This window comes from Brienomyrus brachyistius, chromosome 22 (assembly GCF_023856365.1).
Source record: "Brienomyrus brachyistius isolate T26 chromosome 22, BBRACH_0.4, whole genome shotgun sequence".
In the NCBI taxonomy this organism is placed as follows: Eukaryota; Metazoa; Chordata; class Actinopteri; order Osteoglossiformes; family Mormyridae; genus Brienomyrus; species Brienomyrus brachyistius.
In genome coordinates, this window is record NC_064554.1 from 18,353,510 (window position 1) to 18,374,692 (window position 21,183).

General features: G+C 47.4%; 1 protein-coding gene across 3 annotated transcripts in view; it reads left to right on the forward strand.

The window, feature by feature from the left end:
* The window catches only part of LOC125718347 (voltage-dependent T-type calcium channel subunit alpha-1H-like), a 58,820-nt gene extending 38,273 nt beyond the window's left edge, over window positions 1-20,547 (forward strand). For 2 of the 3 annotated variants that reach the window (XM_048992137.1, XM_048992136.1), the window contains exons 14-35: window positions 164-319; window positions 421-508; window positions 777-973; window positions 1,495-1,887; window positions 3,278-3,378; window positions 3,466-3,589; window positions 3,704-3,772; window positions 4,499-4,683; window positions 5,189-5,315; window positions 6,736-6,861; window positions 7,111-7,200; window positions 7,752-7,977; window positions 9,466-9,617; window positions 10,773-10,882; window positions 11,741-11,874; window positions 11,989-12,059; window positions 12,187-12,265; window positions 13,666-13,787; window positions 14,206-14,505; window positions 15,320-15,488; window positions 15,813-15,973; window positions 16,054-20,547. In XM_048992137.1, the coding sequence (XP_048848094.1) occupies window positions 164-319; window positions 421-508; window positions 777-973; window positions 1,495-1,887; window positions 3,278-3,378; window positions 3,466-3,589; window positions 3,704-3,772; window positions 4,499-4,683; window positions 5,189-5,315; window positions 6,736-6,861; window positions 7,111-7,200; window positions 7,752-7,977; window positions 9,466-9,617; window positions 10,773-10,882; window positions 11,741-11,874; window positions 11,989-12,059; window positions 12,187-12,265; window positions 13,666-13,787; window positions 14,206-14,505; window positions 15,320-15,488; window positions 15,813-15,973; window positions 16,054-17,208 (4,335 nt within the window). In that variant the 3' untranslated portion in view covers window positions 17,209-20,547. The remainder of the gene's footprint in view (window positions 1-163; window positions 320-420; window positions 509-776; window positions 974-1,494; window positions 1,888-3,277; window positions 3,379-3,465; window positions 3,590-3,703; window positions 3,773-4,498; window positions 4,684-5,188; window positions 5,316-6,735; window positions 6,862-7,110; window positions 7,201-7,751; window positions 7,978-9,465; window positions 9,618-10,772; window positions 10,883-11,740; window positions 11,875-11,988; window positions 12,060-12,186; window positions 12,266-13,665; window positions 13,788-14,205; window positions 14,506-15,319; window positions 15,489-15,812; window positions 15,974-16,053) is intronic. The other variant, XM_048992138.1, reaches the window with a different exon arrangement.
* The last annotated feature ends 636 nt before the right edge of the window (window positions 20,548-21,183 follow it).

Consider the following 21,183-nt stretch of genomic DNA (forward strand, 5'->3'; position numbering starts at 1 on the left):
TATCTCCAAACGCGAGACACTCCTGCTCCCACTGTCAGCTGAGGGTTGGAGATCATGAACTCCCAAGTGTGGAGACGTGGGCTTTTGATAGGAGAGCCGCTGGTCAATCCGCCACTGTTGATTCGCCATGGACCCCCGTGGACCCATGGCTCTGTGCCTGCAGATCCTGACCCAGGAGGACTGGAACATGGTGCTCTACAACGGCATGGCCTCCACCTCCCCCTGGGCCGCCCTCTACTTCGTGGCCCTCATGACCTTCGGCAACTACGTGCTCTTCAACCTGCTGGTGGCCATCCTAGTGGAGGGCTTCCAGGCGGAGGTGAGGTGCCGGGCCAGGCTGTTCTTTCGGGGGGGGGGGGTGGGTATGGGGAGAGAGAGCGGACTTCACTTACCGAAGCCTCCGCCACCATCGCCCTGCAGGGAGATGCCAACAGATCAGACGCCGGTGAGGAGAAATCATCAGTGACGTGTCCTGAGGACGAGAAGCAGCCGGAGTGCCAGGCCGCAGGTGACGCTCCAGACGGCGTTTAATGCTTTTTAATTAGCATCTGATGGGCGGTTGACAGCAAACTTATGTCCGAATAATGGCGGCTATAAAGCAAATGGAGCGGAGGGTGTGGGGAGCTGGGAGGGGCCTCCTGCTGGCCGCACGGCCCGTGAGCCGGGCGCGGTACCAAAGCAGCGGCTGATTAATGCCCCCATCCGCCACGTCGCCGCGCTCCGCCCCGGCAGGAACACTCTCATTTTGCCGCCTCATTATGCCTTTCCTACCCCAGAGATGAAGACGTACTCTCTCGTGGTGGGAAACGGGCACCTGGAGGGCGGCGCCGGCAGCCTGCCCGCCCCAGCCATCATGCACACGGCGGCCACCCCCCGGAGCTCGCTGGGCGCCGACCTGATGCACGGCGCCTGTGAGTCACGCAGGGGCAGCGGCGCCTTCGTGGAGCCCGGCAGCTGTGACCAGAGGTCCCCGGTGAGTGGGCGGCTCTGGTCACATGACAGGTCACATGACACCCAGTAAATACATATTCAATCAGTCACGCTCATTTTGACTGTTGGGTATTCCGTCTTAGATAAAGTTTAATGGCAGTGGTGTTCATGAAATTCACAGTTGCTGCGGTCTGGTCTACACTTCCGGATGAAAAGGCAGCCCCGTGCACTGTGGATCGGGGTGGGGGTGGGGGGGGCAGTTGCTATGGTGATGCAAGGTGTTTTTCTTAAGAGGGCAATTATCATCTGACTTGAATATCCTGTGTGCTTTGGCGTTACATTTCATCGAGTGTCAGACTTGCGATGTGCTTTACTGCGTCACAGACGAACTCAGGACAGGTTAATGTGATTAATTATAATGTGATATTTGAGTTCCTTGACTGCAGTTTAGTCCCTAAATCTGTTACATTGTTTGTTTTCTGGGGTGAGGACACTGACAAATTTGTGGCTTGCTTACCTCTCCCTGCCCCCCCCCCCCCTCCCTCCCCACGTCTCACGCCTCAGTCCAGTCGACAGGGCTCCCCTTGCGCCCCCTGGGGGTCAGGCAGCGCCTGGGGCAGCCGGCGCTCCAGTTGGAACAGTCTGAGCCGCGCGCCCAGCCTGAAGCGGCGGGACCTGTCGGGAGAGCGGGAGTCGCTGCTGTCAGGCGTGGGCCGCAGGGGCGTCGACGAATCGGACGAGGATGGCGAGCCGGGCGCAGGAACGGGGGCCGTGGGCGGGGGGCCGCTTCTCCACCCCCACCCCGAAACCCTGGACCTCCCTGAGCTGCTCCATGGACCCGCGGGCCGCTCATCTGTCGAGATGCTTGATCGCAATGGGAGGACCCTCCACCCCCCCCACGCGGGGTTATTAAGACCCCCCAAGGAAGACCCCGACAGCGAGGAGGACATGGACGACGTAAGTAGCCAGCACCATCACCCACGCCGGCCTGCTCAGACTCACCTGTACCTTGTCCCTCCTGGTTATCATACAAAAAATAGGAGGAATAATTAAGCTCAAACAAAGCCCCCCTCCCCTCCGAGTTCGCCGGGGGAGGGGGCCGGTCGGGACTTTGATGCATCCAGTGTTCTGCCTCGCCGGCGGAAAAATGGTGTTCAGGCAATTAGAAAGTCACCTCTGCGGTCACTGGGGACTCCGGAGAAACGTTTCAGATTCAAAACAAAATGCCAAGGGGAGATTCACCAAACTTTCCTCTCGGTGGAATACAAAGTCCAGCATAGAGCTCTCATTTTTAGCCCCAGTCTGGAATTTTTAAAAATTATTTGGGATTTTAGCGCCAAAGTGCTTCTGCCATTCAGGTGGGACTGCTGAACCCCGGCTCCCGGGGGGAAGCGGATGCATGTGTTTCCCATTGAGCCCGTAATTAATTAGCCTCCATCTAACGCTTAACTGAATTAATGGCACGATTCGAACGGCCGGGAAACGTGCAGCCGAACGTGACTTTCCAATCTTTCCATGGCCCTTGACGGCACTTAATTAATTTGAACGAGGCCTCGTACTAATTTTCTGTTTATTCCATAAACGATCAATTAAAGGGGACATAATTTAAGGCACAAGAGCACCTGCAGGCCTTTTCTGTTTACATTAATTGTTTGCTAAATGGGGTGACACGGTGTCTCAGTGGGCGGCGCTGATGCCTCACACCTCCATGTTGGGATCCGTATGCTACCTCTGTGCTGCGTGTGTGCGCGAGCCTGCATGTCCTGCATGCCCCATGTAGGATTCTTCAAGGTACCCTGGCTAGCTCCCACTGTCCAAACACATTCGCTTCGGCTTCCAGCATCTATAAATCGCCTCTGGCTTGTGTGTTTGTGTCCGACGGAGGACTGGATGTGTCCGCCTCGTGCACTTCGCCACCCGGGATTGGCCCCGAGCCTCCCTACAGCCCCTGTCCTGGATACGCGATTAGATTGTGAGGAAGACCGTTCAGTAGGAGCTTATCAGCCAGAGCTGGGATTATGAAAAAGGAAACCTGGTGTGACTTTAGCAAAAAAACTTTCATGACTCTGCACACGACGATTTGGCTGCTGCTCTGGGTGAGTGGAATCCGCAGAGAGCCAGGGGGAGGAGTGTACCGGATCAGAACCGGGCAGGGGTAACCTCCAGAGTCTCTAGTGTCTTATCTGTAAACTGCATTGTTTTCTTTTAATTTAAGGTTTACACCTATTAAACAACTTAAGGACCTTTTTAGATTTGATATAAAGAGGGTTTTCTTTTGGTGGTTTAACCACTGCGCCTCCTGCTGGTGTGACTATGGAATGTCTCATCTGACCCCCTTGTTGTACAGACCTGTGGGATCCGGCTGAGGAAGACTTGGGAGAGGTATAGGCCCTGGTGGTGTGTCGATCACAAGGATTGGTCCCTATACATCTTCTCCCCGCAGAACAGGTGAGTGCACCCGCCCTCGCGGGTTTCACCGGCCGGCTGTCCGCTCGCGAAAACAGTCCCCAAGGAAACCCATCCCGTCTCCCACAGGTTCCGAGAGGCCTGCCAGCGGCTAATCTCACACAGGATGTTCGACCATGTGGTGCTGGTCTTCATCTTCCTCAACTGCATCACCATTGCCTTGGAAAGGCCCGACATCCTCCCTCGCAGCAGGGTACGCCGAGCCCGTTTTCTAAACCGTCCAGTGCGGAAATTCGGAGGTGGCCCTTGGGGGGCATATTTCATGAATTCTGCCACACATGGATGATGTTCTGCTTTGCTATTTCAGGAGCGCCTGTTCCTCACTATCTCCAATTACGTTTTCACTGTGATCTTTGTTGCTGAGATGACTGTAAAGGTAACATGCTTATTTAATTTCTCGGGGTGTGGGGGGAGTGTATTTATGTGAAGTAGCATTGGGATTTTGCAGGGTTGGGTAGGTACTTCACCAGCACACCTGGGAAACATGTTCTTGTGCCATTTAACCTCTTCGCTTTTCATTCTGTGGACACATTCTCCTTGCTGTATTCCCACAGTTCATTCATTAACTGTGATTAATTGTGCAGTCAGGTTCAATTGTACAGAGAGACTAACACCGATCTGGAGCCAATCACCTTAGAGAGTTATGTGCTGTGAGCCATATTGAAACAGTATGTTGTGGATGTATTTGTTTCTACACAGAAATTCACTTCAGGTTGTTCAGGTTGTCTTTGTGTACTGGCACCACTTAAAATTGGCAGCGCCTACTGGATTTCAGGATCATTAACGAACAAGACAAGCATGCGAGATCTCAGACAAAGCCTGAGGTGCCTGAATGCAATATTTCCTAAGGCTGTTACTGGATTTTTAGCCAGAATAATGCAGAAAGTAGGAAATGCCCACACAAAATATGCGTTTAATTATAGTCACCACACTGTTACAATTACAAAACATTTAATTACAATTACATGTATTTCACAGTAATTACCAATACAAAATACATATTCAATTACAGTTTTTGAATACCTATGTGCAAAATTTGTTTCTTATGTAATTAGATTTTTGAATAACTGGGTTGTATATCTGAAATGACGTGTAACGGCAGGTGGTGGCGCTGGGCCTCTGCGTGGGGGGTGAGAGCTACCTGCGAAGCAGCTGGAATGTGTTGGACGGCGGACTGGTGATGGTCTCGTTGGTGGACCTCCTGGCGTCGCTGGCTTCTGCTGGCGGAAACCGGATCCTTGGCATCCTGAGAGTTCTCCGCTTGCTGAGGACGCTGCGGCCGTTGAGGTGGGGGCCTGTGACGGGCGGCTGTATGTCTAACTCATGCTGGTAACTAACTGAGTTGGGTAATTCATGTCCAGAAAGTAAAAGTCCAGACCGGGATTTTGTTTCAACCAACCAGTTGCGCATAAAGAGTCACAGTCACAGAGTACTCAACCACTTGGTTGAAACAAAATCCCGGTCTGGACTTTCACTCTCTAGACCTGAATTACCCAACCCTCGTACCTAATACCAATCTCTCTTTACCCTTCTGTCATGCCAGAACTGACAGTCTCCAGTATGTATGTTGTATTTCTATGTATCAAATGAAACAAACACTGTAGGAGTCTGAGAAAACAATGAATCATTGTTTCATGGTAACTGCTGGTGGAAATTCTGCAGAAATTCTACCTTAATGCCGAGAAGTGCATCTTGTATTAAAAGAACACTTAGATATAAAAGATGGGAGAAAATGGCAGTATGATGTTGATCCCCGAGTCTGACTGATTAACCCTAACCCCGCCAAATTCAGGGTGATCAGCCGGGCTCCAGGCCTGAAGCTGGTGGTGGAGACCCTGATCACGTCACTGCGGCCCATCGGGAACATCGTGCTGATATGCTGCGCCTTCTTCATCGTGTTCGGCATACTGGGAGTTCAGGTTAGCGCGCGATTCAATAATATGGCCGCCTTGCACCTGGAGAATGCAAGCAAATAGCGTTATAATACTGATTTGTCTTTGTAAGCTCAGAAAAGATTAGTCAGGCTGTTTTTCTGACCTTTGTCTCCTGCGTGACAAGGCAGAGCCCCAAAAATGAAACTCCTAGTGGGGGGGGGGGCTGGGGTGTCATTCACCCTCATGTCTTTTTTTATTGCTGGAGGTCCACGCAAGAGAGATCGGACTTGGGTTTCCCTCTCAGGGCCACGCTGCCCCATTATGAGGGAAATATTGGTCTCCATTAGTCATCCTCCCCTCTCCTGATGGTTTAGCTCCGCAGTTCGAATTAACTTCACACTGGTAGCTTTTCTTCCTAGAATCTAAACCTGGGCGTTTCAGGTTGTGGCTCGAGTTAACAGTTACGCCTCCTGCTGTTCCTGTCAAGAACAGCAGGAGCCCTTAGTACATCCGTGTGAACCTGAAACGGGGCAACTCAAAACTGTATCATCAGTACTGTGTCATCAGCCAAACAGCTGAATGTCACTTGGGGAAGGGATTTGGCATGACAGCGCTACTTCTTGTGGGATTCCACTCTTAGGAGCTCATGAGCCCATCCTGCGGGGTTGGGGGGGAGTTGGAAATTTCAGGTCCAGACCAAGATTTTGTTTGAACCAACCAGTTGAGTACTCTGTGATAATGACTCTTTATACTCAACTGGTTGGTTCAAATAAAATCTTGGTCTGGATTTGTACTTTGTGGATCTGACCTATCCACTTCTGCCGGGGTGTGACATTAGCAGTTGTCACAGGGACATGGGGCATAGATCATGCTTAATCAAGATAGGATGGACTCCCTCATGCTACCTCCAAATGAGTCTCTTCCTTGCCTTGGGGGGACACAGAGCATGTATAATGAAATTAGCTCCCCTTCACCCCTTGGGCGATGGCTGGCTGAGCTCGTGATGAATTATGGGATTTTAAGAGGGCAGGTGGGACCATAGGGGGTGTTCTAGGTTCACTCAGGGCTGATTTATAGGCTGGACTTGTCCATTCCTCATCCCGCTGACAGGGACTCTTGAGTTGGGATCTTGTTGCTGGCTGTGTTTAACGTTTACTGTAGACGAAAAGTGAAGGTACTTTTAAGGAGACTTTTACAGCGTCTTTGTGGGGGAGGGAACACAGCGTTTCTGCGGTTTCATGTTTTTTTTTTCCCTTGTTGTCTTTTAAGATTCCTAATTATCGTTTTTCTCTGATTTCCTGGGGGAACGCTCTTGTGTAAACAGACGCCATATGCTTATATAGCTGACGAGCTTAGGAAATTTATGAAGGTGATGTTCATCAGAGTGCTAGGGCTCCACTAGAACCCTCCCCCCAGCCCCCCCAGCCCCAGCAAACTCCACGGCCCCTCCCCATTTCTTCTGTAGCTTTTTAAGGGGAAGTTTTACCACTGCGAAGGACCTGACATGAAAAACATCACCAACAAATCGGACTGCCTCAGCGCCAACTATCGCTGGATACGGAGGAAGTACAATTTCGACAACCTGGGCCAGGTGACTGGTTTGCCTCGATGGTGTCCCCAGTGTAATGTATGATAATAGCATGTAGCATGTTGGCTTTCTGGATTTATAGTTGGTTTTTTAATTGGTTTCTTAGAATATTAGCATTCTAAAAGTTTAGATTCTTCCACAAGAGTAATCCTCTAAAAGATTAGATTCTGGGTTGCCATTGGATACGCTGATGGCAGGCCGAGGGGGGCGGGCCAGCTCTGTTGACGTCGCTGCTGTGGCCTCCCATTTCAGGCTCTGATGACCCTGTTCGTCCTGGCTTCCAAGGATGGCTGGGTGAACATCATGTACGATGGTCTGGATGCCGTGGCCGTGGACCAGCAGGTGAGCACGTGGGCTAATGGCCAACGACATTTTTTCAGTCATCCTTAACTTCAACAAATGCTGACCAGTACACAGGGTGGGCCTCCCAATAACAAATGGGAAATATAAGACAGTCCTGCCTCCAGCCTGCAGATAACATTGTTTGGAGGGGGTAATGAACAACAGCTCTTAATTTCGGTGATTCAGTTGATGAGTACACAAGGTGCAAGGTCTTTGCTGAGAGCGATTTACCGTTGAACCGGCTAGCAGCAATTAGCTGGACGGCCTAATTAGTTCTCCTGATGTTATTAATTACGCGATGCATTTAATGTGGGGGCTACATTCTGTTACTCCTGCTGAAGTAACAGGTTTATATTGTGCACAGTTTATTTATTTGAATGTAAAAATCACCCCTCGGCAAGATGACTTTGGTGGTTGATACGGGACAACGGTAAAGTCACATGACGCTCTCACTCTGGAGGTTAGCAGCTGACAGAAGGAGGGGCACGTGACCTGAAGCTCTGGGTTTAGTAGGGCGTCTCTAACATGAGCCACCTCCCCAACCCCCGCAGCCGGTGAGGAACCACAACCCCTGGATGCTGCTGTACTTCATCTCCTTCCTGCTCATCGTCAGCTTCTTCGTGCTCAACATGTTCGTGGGCGTGGTGGTGGAGAACTTCCACAAGTGTCGGCAGGACCAGGAGGAGGAGGAGACCAAACGGCGTGAGGAGAAGCGGCAGCGGCGCCTGGAGAGGAGGCGCAGGAGTAAGGAGATAGGCGGGTCGGGCCGGCGGTCGGGTCGGTAACCTTTCTGAAACCTGCCTGCCTCTACAGCCTGAGACATTCAGCCGCCACCTAGAGGCAGAAGCCCCAAGGTGGCAGCATGGACCCCCGCATGCCCCCTAGAGGTGCACTGCATGAGGGCATGAAGCCAGCCTAGTGGCCCCTGATATGCCCTGGGACAGGCCCAGCACAGACAGAGGCCCCAAGTTGGGCCAACCAGCAAGTGGACTAACACCAAGCTGAACACTAAAAATCCATTTGGTTCATTATGTTCAGGTAAAGAGGTAAATCTGAGGTTAGAAACTGAGTGACTCCCACAAGCACACCTCATACTCTACTTACTGCCCTACCCAACATCTCGAGTCAACGTTCTTGGGTTATTACCATGCCGCGCATGGTACAACGTAAGCCTTTCATGCTTTACTTAAGGAGACTAAACAGCTATGCCTATGATGAGCAAAGCATCATGGGATACTGCGTTGTGAAATGACGTGATGAGCAGGTTTGCTGGACAAACAGATATGCGCTTCGGAGGACCACTGGTAGCAGAACCTTGGACGCTAAGGGTTCTTCTGGATCTCTGATACCCTGGCAGCAAACCTGTTGTGTTGTAGTTGTCCAGTTCAGTACTTTTCCCAATGATTATTGTTTTAGACATGGATCCTTTCAGATTAGTGTGTCTGGAAGGCTGCAGGCATACGTATGACAGTGTGAGTTTTACACAATAATCATGGGACGTCATGAAATTCTCACTTGCGATGAAATAAGTGACATCTGAATAAACATTGATGCCCAGCAATGTTAATTCCACCTGTTTCTATCAATATTTGCGATCAACAATTTGAGTAAATATGATATTATAATAATTTAACGATCAAGTAGTTGTTATCCAGACAAAGCTTTTAGCTGACCTGCGAGATTGTGGGTGTTTGGGAAGCTGTGATTCGGCCAAGGAGAGTTTCCTTTACACATAGCTATCGAAAACATGCGTATTTGTCAAGAAGCGTATTGCTGTCTATGAGCTGACTGCATGTCACCAGACCAGAACCAGATCTCCACTCTCAGCTGTCCTCAGATGGATGACTCCGCTGCCATTCGATTTCCTCATACCTTCGGCTTACATTACATTTTCCAGGACCAAAACCCGTTCTGGATTTCATTTAAAAGCACCCTTTATTCCAGACACTCGTGTGCGTGTCCCCTGTGGGGGAAACACACACCTGGCAGATTTCCAGGCTGATTTGGGCCTTCAGTCCCATTGAGGAGATCTGAGGACGAGCATGGGCTCTGAAGAGAGTTGATGCACCTTGTATGCAACAGCCATACAATGTTACATACAACGTTATCAAATTATGGGTTTTCATTTAATTCTGATGGTTTCATTTGGTACAAGCATGAAAGGCATGTGCTGTAGAGTTCTGTGGACCAGCGGATGGTTGATGGTCATGTGAGGTCAGGCAGTCATGTGATCAGGTCGGTTTTGTCCTCCCCCCGCCCCCGCAGAGGCCCAGCAGCGACCTTACTACGCCGACTACTCTCCAGCCCGACGCTACATCCACACACTGTGCACCAACCATTACCTGGACATCTTCATCACCATCATCATCGGCGTCAACGTGGTCACCATGTCTCTGGAGCACTACAGGCAGTCGCAGGTAGGTGAATCTTTATAGCCCTGATCCCCCTTCTACCTCAATGTACCGCACACACTTACCCACGCCACATCGTCTCAAACCTGCGAAGCGATCATGTGATTCTGTTGCACCAAGCCTGATCATTGACAAAGTTTTAATTTGGCAGTTCCAAAAAGACTATCTGCACTTCTGTATTACTGCCAATTACCACGTATTTGTCTCTTGTTATAAGTATATTGTGTGAGATATAATTACTTAAATTGACTGGTTCCAATCGTTTGCCTCGACTAAAAGCACATCTTTGTGCATAGAAATTAGTTCTAACAAACCGTTCAGCTTCTTAATCAATCCAAAGACCAGAGTACATACCTTATGGAAGGGTTTCCCAACCACTGAATCACACAGCAGAATATACAGAGGTCCCCCCCAGTCCATGAAATTTACCGAGGGTTGAGGACACCTTCCCCCAGGCCTCCAACATGATGAATGCTGAATAGTTGGGCTTTGTGTTTGGAAAGGTTAAGGAATCCTACTTTAGAGCATCGAATGATTCAAAAATTACATTTGCTACTATGCTACCATTTGGAATTGGACAATTTCCTTTTGCCGGCTTGTCTTCTTATCAGTACAGTACACCTTCACGCTCGACCTCTGCTGAGGTCGTTGATCTAGTTACCTGCAAGGTTTTTATAATAATGTATTCTGCCATTTTTAAATTTTCGTTTAAAAATGTGAAATTTTTCAGCAGTGGGTCAAAGTCAGTGTTTCGCAGTCCAGTCCTCAGGGATCCGCAACCAGTCAGGGATCCTTTTTTGCTCCCTCTGAGCTCCCTGGCAGACAGTCCACAAAAAAAACGTGTCTTTGGGTCCCCAAGGACCAGGTTGGGAAACACTGGTCTAAGTCATTCACCATTGCAGCTTGTTCCTCTGTAATCCCTCCAGTCTCATGTACGCAATATACCAGGAGTAAGAGACTCCTGGATTTAAGGCATTAAGTGTCCACCTGGCACGAAAAAAAATCACATAATCTTAGGTGCTCCGTGTCCAGAGTTAAAAACCTTTCGGTTCAGGGTCTGAAAACATAATGTCCTGAAGGATGATGGTTTCTGCAGATGCGGTGGGATGGAACATGCCGTTGACCTGTGACCTGCTTTTTTTTTTTTTTTTTGCCTCGCAGTACCTTGAGGTGGCGCTGAAGTACTGCAACTACTTCTTCACCGTGATCTTCATCCTTGAGGCCCTGCTCAAGCTGATTGCGTTTGGATTCCGCCGGTTCTTCAAAGACAGGTAGCGGGGACGGCACAGCCGTCGGCCAGCATGCAACGCCTTCGTCTAGCCGGGGGGGGCGGAGCTTCCTGGGCCGTGGACATCGTCACCTGGCTCGCAGTGAAGCTTGACACCAGCGAGGCCTATGGAAGCACCAGTCTGAAGTGGAAAAGGCTCGAGCTTATTATCGCCCATTAGAGGGGAGGTGTTTGTCACCCACAGTGAAGTGTTATTTTTCATTAACGGGGAAATTATCTTAAATGGCTTGGTACTTTGCCTTTTGAAGCTCCGTTGAAGGATGTTACATCCATCCTCCCAGTTTAACTCTGGGGATGACAGCAAGGCAAACCCTGTCTCTTGGGGACTGTGGACGACACACAACGCAGTGAGGACTTGAAGGTCACTAGTTCAAATCCGTTGAGGCTACTTTCTATAAGAGTGTTGAGGTAATTGAGTAGAAATATTTCAGAAACTTTCCTACTATAACCTTGTGCAAAATACTTGAAACAAGTAATCATTTTTTACATTCTGATTATAAGTTTCCTTCTGTAAAGCCTAAACTACAACTTCATTCATCACTTCTTTAATGGGCTTTCGAAGAATGAACTGTACCACAAAAGATAAACTTATTCAGGCGTTAATTCAGTAATGGTACTAAGACCCCAAGATCATTAAAAACTGCTCAAAATTGCTGGATATCATGCCGAATTGCATCCAAATGCTACAAAAAAACCAAGGAGGTCACATTATATGTTGAAATGTTGATATATTGAATTTGTTTCAATTAATTTGTGCGAGGGGGTAGATGTAGCAACAGATGACTTGTGAGTCATCATCCAGCGGTGGATTAGGGTTACGGGAATGCCCGTCTTTTTCCAGGTGGAACCAGCTGGATCTGGGAATTGTCTTACTGTCCATCATGGGGATCATGCTGGAGGAGATTGAGATCAATGCTTCCCTGCCCATAAATCCCACCATCATCCGCATCATGAGGGTCCTCAGGATCGCCAGAGGTAACCCCCTCCCCCCGTCCTGGGCGCTCGACGAGGATGTTATGGTTTGGTATGATTTCTTAAGTCTGAGCTCACTCACGGTTTCCATGCCAATGCCCCCCGCCCCCACACCAGTGCTGAAGCTGCTGAAGATGGCTACGGGGATGAGGGCCTTGTTGGACACAGTGGTCCAGGCTTTACCACAGGTGTGTGTGTTTGCAAATGTGAGCCTGTGAAAGGCCAAGTGCGTGCGGGCGTGTCCTGCACATTACATGTCTCTGCCACCCCCGCCATCCCATCATGCCTAGCATCTCCCACTTTTCTGCCCTCCAGGTGGGGAATTTGGGGCTGCTCTTCATGTTGCTGTTCTTCATCTACGCGGCCCTAGGCGTGGAGCTCTTCGGGAAGCTGGGTTGGTATCTCTCCTCCTCAGAACATCTGAGGTGCAGCTCCCGAGATCTGCCCTCAGATCTGCGTCGTCCGGATACTCTCTGCGAAAGATATCCCTGGTTTATTATTTAAATGAATCTGCAGAAACCTGACAGGAATACTGCGGTGACCGCCTCTTATCAGAATCTTTTTATTTGCCAGCTACAGAGATGTACGAGGAATTTCTTTGGCCGCAGGTGGTGTCATGACTGAAGCAAATTAAACATACAACTAAAAATCTAAATGTAAAAATACAAAGGCATTAATTAGAATAAAGAACTGGTCGTTTTCAGAATAAAATATATACATACACATTATAATAAAGAAAAGAAAATAACAAAAAGATATGGCATGATGAGACAAATCTAGACAAATACATAAGAAATTAATAAATGGATAAATGTAATGTTCAAACAGCTTGTGTGCAGTGCAAACGAGTCTATAAGGGTATGAGGCTTGTGCAGTGGGTGGGTAGATTATGAGACAGTTTCTCATGGGTCCTTATTTAGAAGGGCGATGGCCTGTTATTTTCCAGATTGAAGATTAGCTCAGTCGAGAACCGCCTGGAGAACGCATTCCGACTCGCGCAGGCCTGCTGTCACTGTGTCCCTGTTTGTGTAGAGGCATCGAAACCGTATTTATGTGTGAAGTGATCATCCACACGTTTTTTCATTACCACATCCAGGCCTCCTGTTACCTTGGGTCCTGCTGTGCCTCTTCCGCCGTCAGAAAGCGAAAACTGCCACGGCTGCGACCTTATGGGCGCCACAGTGTGGCCGCTCCTGTCGAATAGGTCGCTGTTCTCTGCAAGAGCCACTTTACAAGGCACAAACTGCCGGGCTACGCGAGAGGAGAAAGCCGCCGCGTCCCAGTCAGAAACGTCAAATCACATTAGCAGGAGTTTTAAGATTCCAATACCATATCTCATATCTGCAGGTCTGTGCAGCGGCTAACCAGGGGCTAGCGTTGGGAGACAGTGTAAACGTTCGTCGGTCACCATGGCAACACTGCAGGGAAGGGTACAGGCGGGAGAAGAAGCGTGGTTTTTGCACAAGAGCATAAAAAGGCAGCCGCGATATTGGACGCTGCACGCGAAAGGGTGCCCCGCTGCAGGCTCTGACGCGCTTCGGAAGACAGGTCATGAAAAATGTAACACTTGAGAGATAACAGAGAATTAAATATCTTTCGGGGTGAGTGGTTGAGAAAAAAATAAGTCAGGATCGGTTCTGAAAAATATGCAGCCATTAAAATCTTTTTTTAAGCAAAGCGGAACATGAAGACACAGCATGCTTTCGCAACTAATGAATTTGATGCCCGTTTTATGCTAATGGTATACTAATTTTGTGCTTGGGGCATTATTGATAATTCCGATTTACATTCCAGAATGTACAGAAGACAACCCCTGTGAAGGTCTGAGCAGGCATGCCACTTTCGAGAACTTTGGGATGGCATTCCTGACCCTGTTCAGGGTGTCCACCGGGGACAACTGGAACGGCATTATGAAGGCAAGTGCGCTGAGCGTGCCTGCAACTTCTTGCCACCAGAATTTACTTTTTTGAGTATGTGGTCATGGGTGGGACCACAGGGACACTGATCCCAGCTGATTGGCCCCCAGAGTACCCCTTCCCCTGTCACTCACCAATTCAAAACATATCATTGGCTAATGATAAGGTTGCCCCCCCCACACACACACCTTAGAAGATCCTCGAATCGCTCCGGTATGTGGTCTGATGGAAGGGGATTTAGGAGTCTTCCTGGGATGATGAAGAAAGCTGATGTAGGAGAATGTGATGATGAACTGTCATGTTGGAGGAACGTCGTGTTTGAGTATGAGATACTGAAGTGCGGCGAATTGAAGTTGACGTAGGAGTGTGAAATGTTATGGATGTGAAGGTGATCCAGGACATGTGCTGCCCTCTGCAGGACACACTGCGGGAGTGCAGGACTGAGGATAAGCACTGCCTGAGCTACCTGCCAATCTTCTCGCCTCTCTACTTCGTCACCTTCGTGCTCATCGCCCAGTTCGTGCTGGTCAACGTGGTGGTGGCCGTGCTCATGAAGCACCTGGAGGAGAGCAACAAGGACATGAGTGACGATGACGACATGGACGCCGAGATGGAGGCCGAGGAGGAGCTGCGATTCAGTGCGGCCTCGGAAAGCTTGGACCTGGGACCGGAGAACCGGCCCACCTACATGACGCCACGTTCTGACTCACCAGATCAGGCGAGTGACTGTGCTTTCCCCTCTCACAGATACATTAATCCATAAGATTGCTCCTGCAGGGGCTTCTAGTTGGCATAATATGCCATATAGCCATACGGGCTCTGGCACTGAAAGGGGTAATGAAGAAGAATCTGGTCACATGACTCAGTCTTCCGGCATCACCTGATTTGCTCCGGTAATACAGTATCTGCTAGAGGCTCGGTTCAGCAGCAGCGGGCCAATTTTGTCGATTATCCAGTCCCTAAATAAAAATCATTTAGTGAAACATCCACTAGATGGGACTTTAATTGCCGCATGGAGCCGGCAGAAGAAGAACGCGGCAGAATGCCGGGGTCTTTAATTCGATCTGAAGGCAAACACAGCTAATCGGCATCCACTGGCTTCTCCAGACAGGGGCTGCGTTGAAAGCACTGTCAGTCATCCTCCGCTTTAAAGCATGTAAGTGGTGATTTGGTGGACGGATGCAGGCTTTAGTTCTCTTGTCAGTCATTGGGCAGGGGATGCCAATGACGTGCCAGAGACTCCAGGACAAACTGGTTAAAAATAACTGGGGGGTTTCTAAGGCAGTCAAAACAAAAATAAGTCTTTAAGTCATTGAACGAACACAGAATGAAAAACAACATTGCAGAATAGAAGAGATTTTTTGAGCTCTTATCTGTTCTTTGAAATGTAGGCAGCCGAGGTTCATAAATTTTTTTTATTTTTCACACCCAGGCCGCTGTACCTTATTCGAATTACCTGTTCCAATTTTCAAGACATTAATGAGATGAAAGAAGGAAGGAAAGAATGAGTAAACAAGGTTTTCTGCCTGCAGGATGGAGGGTCTTATCAGCCCAAGGAGGACTCGCTGTCTTTCCAGAATATGTCTGTGTCCAGGATGCACTCCTTGCCTAATGATAGCTACATGTTCCGACCCGTGAGACCAGCCAGCGCCCCCTATCCTTTGCCGGAGGATGGTCCCATAGGCAGAAGTCTTCATTTAGGTAATGTCTTAACCATTCATGGTCGCTGAGTCAGCATGAAGTTAAGACTCTGTGTTGAAGGGCCTACTTTTTGATGGGTTTGTTTTTATGGGGGGGGGGGGGGCTTAGGCCATCCGGTTCCAACCGAGCAAAATCAATTGATTAGGGATTCATGGCCAAGGATTGGGGGTCACTGCACTAGCTATATTAATAGGACATGATATCTCTGGTATCAAGTCATTGCAAGTCACAATAGCACTTGATAACATATTTCAGGTGACCTGTGTCAGACTCATTGCCAGCAGGAGAATCCCATCCCCATGGTTTGACTTTCCGCTTCTCCAGGTTCCACAACTTCTGTTCAGTCCCAGCCCTGTGGGGAGAGCTTCCTGCTGCAGGTGCCTGGAGCGTCTCCCCAGACACAGTGTGATGACGGGGGCCGGCCAAGGATCCAGCCACCCCCAATGAAAGCCTACATGGGCAACTGCAAGTCGCGCCGCCAACAGGTAATGAGGCAACCCTACCGGCATGGTCAACACGGTCCGTGGACCCTGAGCTGTTTCTCAGGCTGTCATGTTTCCTCCAGGAGGACTTCAGGAAGATGATGAAAAAGGATTCTTTGGAGGCCAGAAGCTTTGATGGCCTGGAAAGGCAGTCTGGAGATAGCTGGAATATACGAGCTCCAATGCCAGACAGCTTGACTCTATCACTGCCCTGGATGGCGTCCTCTGGACCTGGCAGCCCACAGGGTTCCCCTTCACCATCCTCACGACCTCACAAGGGCAGCATGTACCCCCGCTGTCCAGTTCTAGGCCAAAACCGCGTTTCACGCCGAGCTGCCATCCCCGACGGCCCGCTTCCCAGCTTGAAGGACCCAACTGATGAGGAAGTCTGGCACATCAACAGCTCAGCCCGGCGCCGGGAGGGACGCAGCCAGCCGGCCACCCGCAGCCACTCGCTCTCGCCGTGTGCCACACCTGCTGCCCGGCTGCCGAAGAGAGGCAGCTCTACCCACTTGGTGGCTTGCCGGACCAAGGAGAACGACCCAAAGAAGTTCTCTAGCGTGGATGCCGACGGCTTCCTGGCCAAGCCCTCTGGGGCCAACGAGGCTCGCCGTCACTCTATCGAGATTTGCCGCTTTGCCAAAAATGGTGATGGCGACGGCTCAGTCCTCAGGCTTCCAACCCAGCACCCATGGCAAGGCTCATCCCGGGGAAGGTCCGTGCCAACCCGGAGCCAAACCGCCCCCAGAAAGAAGAAGATGAGCCCACCTTGCATCTCAGTGGAGCCGCCCCGGGAGGCGGAGCTTGCGACCGTCTCCCTTGTTCCCCCTCCAGAGACCAGCACGCTGCTGCGCAGGAGGACCCCCTCCTCCGAGCTGCCCCCGCAGCGTGGTGACCCCACAATGGACCTACAGGAGGCGCTGCAGCCTGCAGAGGTCGCCTCCCAATCTGAGAGCCTCCGGCGCTGTCCTGGCAGCCGTGGGCACCTGTCTGTACTGCAGTTGCCGGAGCTGAATGCGCGGAAAAGTGTGGCAGATGTGTCTCGGGATTCTGAGCCACTGGGCTCATCGCCCTGCTCTGCAGGCCGGGAGGCTGGGGTCCAGGACGGTCCGAATGTCCGCTCTGGTGAGGCCGGAGACCCTGCTTTAGCCAGCCCTGCCAGGAGTCCGCTCCGGAAGAGGGGCCTCATTGGAGTGGCGGGCACCAGGACTGAAGATGTGGACGACGCTCTGGCATAGCCGGAGTTTGTCAGATTCTGCATCGCTGTGCAGAACAGAGGGAGCCCACCTGACCTGGGTTCCAGTACTTTCCATTGGATATGCAATTTAACTCTTTTCGCACTGGGATCTTTACTTCCCATGGCTCAATCACATTGATTTGGGTTCCAAAATATGTACCGATTTTGTTTTATTTTATAGATTTATTTATTTACTGTCATTTCCTTAAAGACACAGTACATTGAGGTACATCTTCAAAAAAAAAAAAATAAAAACGTGTACATGTTCTGTACATCTTGTGGTATAACAGGAAAATATTGTACCATTGAAGAAAATAGCTGTGTTCATATGCGCATATTTTTATAGAGATGAGTGCCATTTTGCACATACCAGTTTGAATTTGAAGTGGGTTGGTGTTCTGTTGTCCTTTTGTGAATGTACAGTTTTTTTTATTATTATTTCAGCAGTTGTTGGATTGATTCTTGCATACACAGAGCTGCTGAAAGTTTAAGTTTATTTTTTTATTCTGTGGAGAACACAGATCTTTTGTATTGATGAAATCCACTGAAAACCAAACTACTAATTTTCTGTAACCCGAGTGCAATAAGTGATATTCAGGGTTCAATTTATTACAAAGAGATTGTGTGAATATATGGAATTCCCACCGGAAGTGCAGTGTGACCAGAACGATGAACAACCAACCCTTTTTCATTCAAAAGGAGACAGACTTTTAACTACGCTTTTATGAATTTCTCTCCCCTTCTGAAAACTGTGCTAGTGACATGAACTCACTCGGAATTTACCACCAACCTGACTGTACATGAAACACTTTGAATAGCCAATCAAATAATAATTGTCACAAAGTGTGTTTTCCTGTATTGTATTTTATGTTTGTAGTTGTTGGGAGTAGGGCTTAAGTTGAGTCAATTGGTCATGATGTTATGGTGTGATACAAGAAATCTAATTAGACGTCCCACTAAAACCATTTGATTTTTCCGCCTTGAAGTGGTGCCTTTAGAGTTGGGAATTTCAGGTTTTGACAAGAGTTCAGAAGCTAATTTTAAACAGGACGTGAAGTTTCTCACTTATCAGACGATATTTGATTATATTGCACACAGAAGGAGAACTTCATGGCTTTTTTTGTGGTACTCAGTGGTAACAGTGAGACTACTTAGGGGATTAGAACAAATCTGAAGTTTGTAACATATTTATCACATGTACAAGTATAAAGTTGCATGAATACCAACGATTTTACTTGGCCGATGACCCTTTTTGACAAATTTCGGCCTTCAGACTAGTATTTTATTGTGGGTTCAGGGCTTTTTGTATAAAAATGCAATGTTTATAGCTCTCCCACACTTTAATGAGTAGTTTAGGCTTTGATAGGAAGAAAGGGGGAAAAGAATTTTAATATGTACACAGTAGGAAACCTCTTCAGTATTTATATGCTTTGAAAATTACACAGGTGATATTTAAATATTTTTAATCTGAATCTTCAAGTCCCGTACTAGTAAAAACAATTCCGAATTTTTTAAATATTTAAAGGGTACTTTTGAAATGAAATTTATTGTGAGTATAAACATTTACCTCAGAAGAAGCATTGATATTTAAGAGCTTGGGAATACGCAGTAGTGCCTCAAATATACAGTCCATAGTAATGACAAACGTGTTTTCCTCACAGAACACTCTGAATTATTTGTGTGTTTTCGTTTCACTTGCAATAAAATGAAGTATTTTAATTAATATTTACACTCGTTGAACGCACGCACGCACATCCAAAGAATTTCGTCCTGCTGATAACGTAGGATAAAAGAAACAGCTCGCGCGTTTTGGCGCCTCGGAACATCATTGGTGTGTGCGAGACATTAGTCCGTTAATACTTCAAGAAAAAGCATATTGATTCAAAGATGAGCGCTGCACATCTCTCGTTTTTATCGATGGTATTACATTTTATGAAGTACTCGATCGATAATATTAACTTAATTTTAACGGCGCTGAGTCACAAAAAGGCGAACGTGATCTTGGTAGTCAGTTGTGTGGGTAAAGCTATGGGATATAATATATCTTATGGCATCTTTTAAGAGCAACTTTGTGGTAGATTATCCTGTTATTTCATTTTAATAAAGGACGCAAAAATACTCCAATGTTTTTTACATTTAATACGCCGAAGATGTTCTCCCTGGTTTACGCTCTCTGTTTTATATAAGAGGCCCAGTTTTATTCACTGGCTTGCAGTGCTTGGCTGAATAACTGGACAGAAATTTTTACCGGCTATAAGGAAACAAGAAGTCTAAATAAGGACATGCACGTCCTAATATTCTAATAATCGTGATCCTGCCGATATATTTTGCAATCGATAGCTTTATGTAGCCGATGCTGATATCCGTTAACTGGTGACGTGGGGGAAAAATAGCAAAAGCCTTGCAGGTCCAGAAGTAAAATGGCTAAAACAGACGTAGCATTGATACTGTGTAGCGCAAATGGACTTTTCTAATGGGTGTGCAGATGACTTGCGGAAACTGCGCTATTTAGCACAGAACTGACAGCGCGAGACTCCAGAAACAGTGGACGGTATCAAAGGGACACTTCTTGTATTTCACGTTTTCTCTGAAATGCTATTGAATTAACCGAGTTTATTTTATTATTCATTTGCTGACAACCAGATTAAAGTCAATGTCATTGATGGTAATAATTATTATTGAAACTGGTTGTTTAACATGTACAGAAGGGGGTGTAGTCTGTCAAGATTAAAATGATAAAAAAGTAAAGTGTCTTGCTTCTTTACACAAAGACCTGCTCTTAGTAGTGACCGCACATTCACATATTGTGTCAGCGTTTATGTAAAAGGTTCTGTCTTTCCAATACACGTTTGGGCTGTAGATGTGTGGAACTAGTCTCACATATGTATCACGTGAGCTGGCTTTCTGTTGTAACTTCATGAAATGAGTATTGTAAGCGTATGTACGATAATCGCTGAAAAGCCATAGTCTGTTTAGACCATGAATGGGAAGAAATGAAAGTATTTATCTTTGTCTTATTCTCTACTTGAAGTTACGTGTTTAGTTATGTTGCCGTTAACTGCCGTTAATATGTATCCATAATAAAAATAAAAATATGAGCGTGCAAGGAAGAAAAGATTAGCTGTAGGAAAAAAATATAGTTTTAGAAAAGCTTTGAAATGTAGAAGTCGATTTCCCTCGATTTCAATGTTTGTTTTTTATTCTAGATTACTGAAAATTACTTTTTATTCAAAATGTTTTTCTTTTTATTCAAAAATGGCCTGAATCACATATTACAATGTAATATATTGCATCATGCTCATTGGTTTATTTATTTTTAATAAATATCTTTTGTTTACTACTTCTGTAGCTATTTGTCACTTAAGCCAAGAACAATGGTTATACATGAAAGTTTTAAAATAATTTTGATTTGGAGATTGATTGTCACTCTGAATCGTATTAAAATGTAGGCCTAAATTGCGAATGTTATTCAAATGTCTTTCAAATTGAATGCTGTTCAGGGTGTTAAGGATAAGAACATTTTGAGGATGGATGTCCTAAAAATAAGAGAACGCAAGCATTCTCTTCTGTGTATTTATAGCACCATCCAGTGGTGTTTTGAGAAAACACGAAATAATTCAAAGAATGCTCCTGGTGTAGCTACGCGGACCCAGGTAACAGGAAACGTTCCCAGAATATTAGCCAACGTTATGTCTTCTCCAATTTGGCAGAGAACGTTATTTCCATGTTTTACACTTTAACAAATATTTTGTCAATGGCAGCACAATAAAATTATTACATGAAAACACATTTCACACAATTAAGGTTGAAAGATAACGTTTTATAATAAAATATAATTTTATAAAAGTTCTCTAAGCGCATATTACGAATGTGCCGTCCATGATCTTTTATGTGTAAAGTGACGGTGTTACCCGCTGCTCTACCGTGCCATTCATTGGCTTTTATATTATTAGTCTTAGTTGTAGTAGTAGTAGTC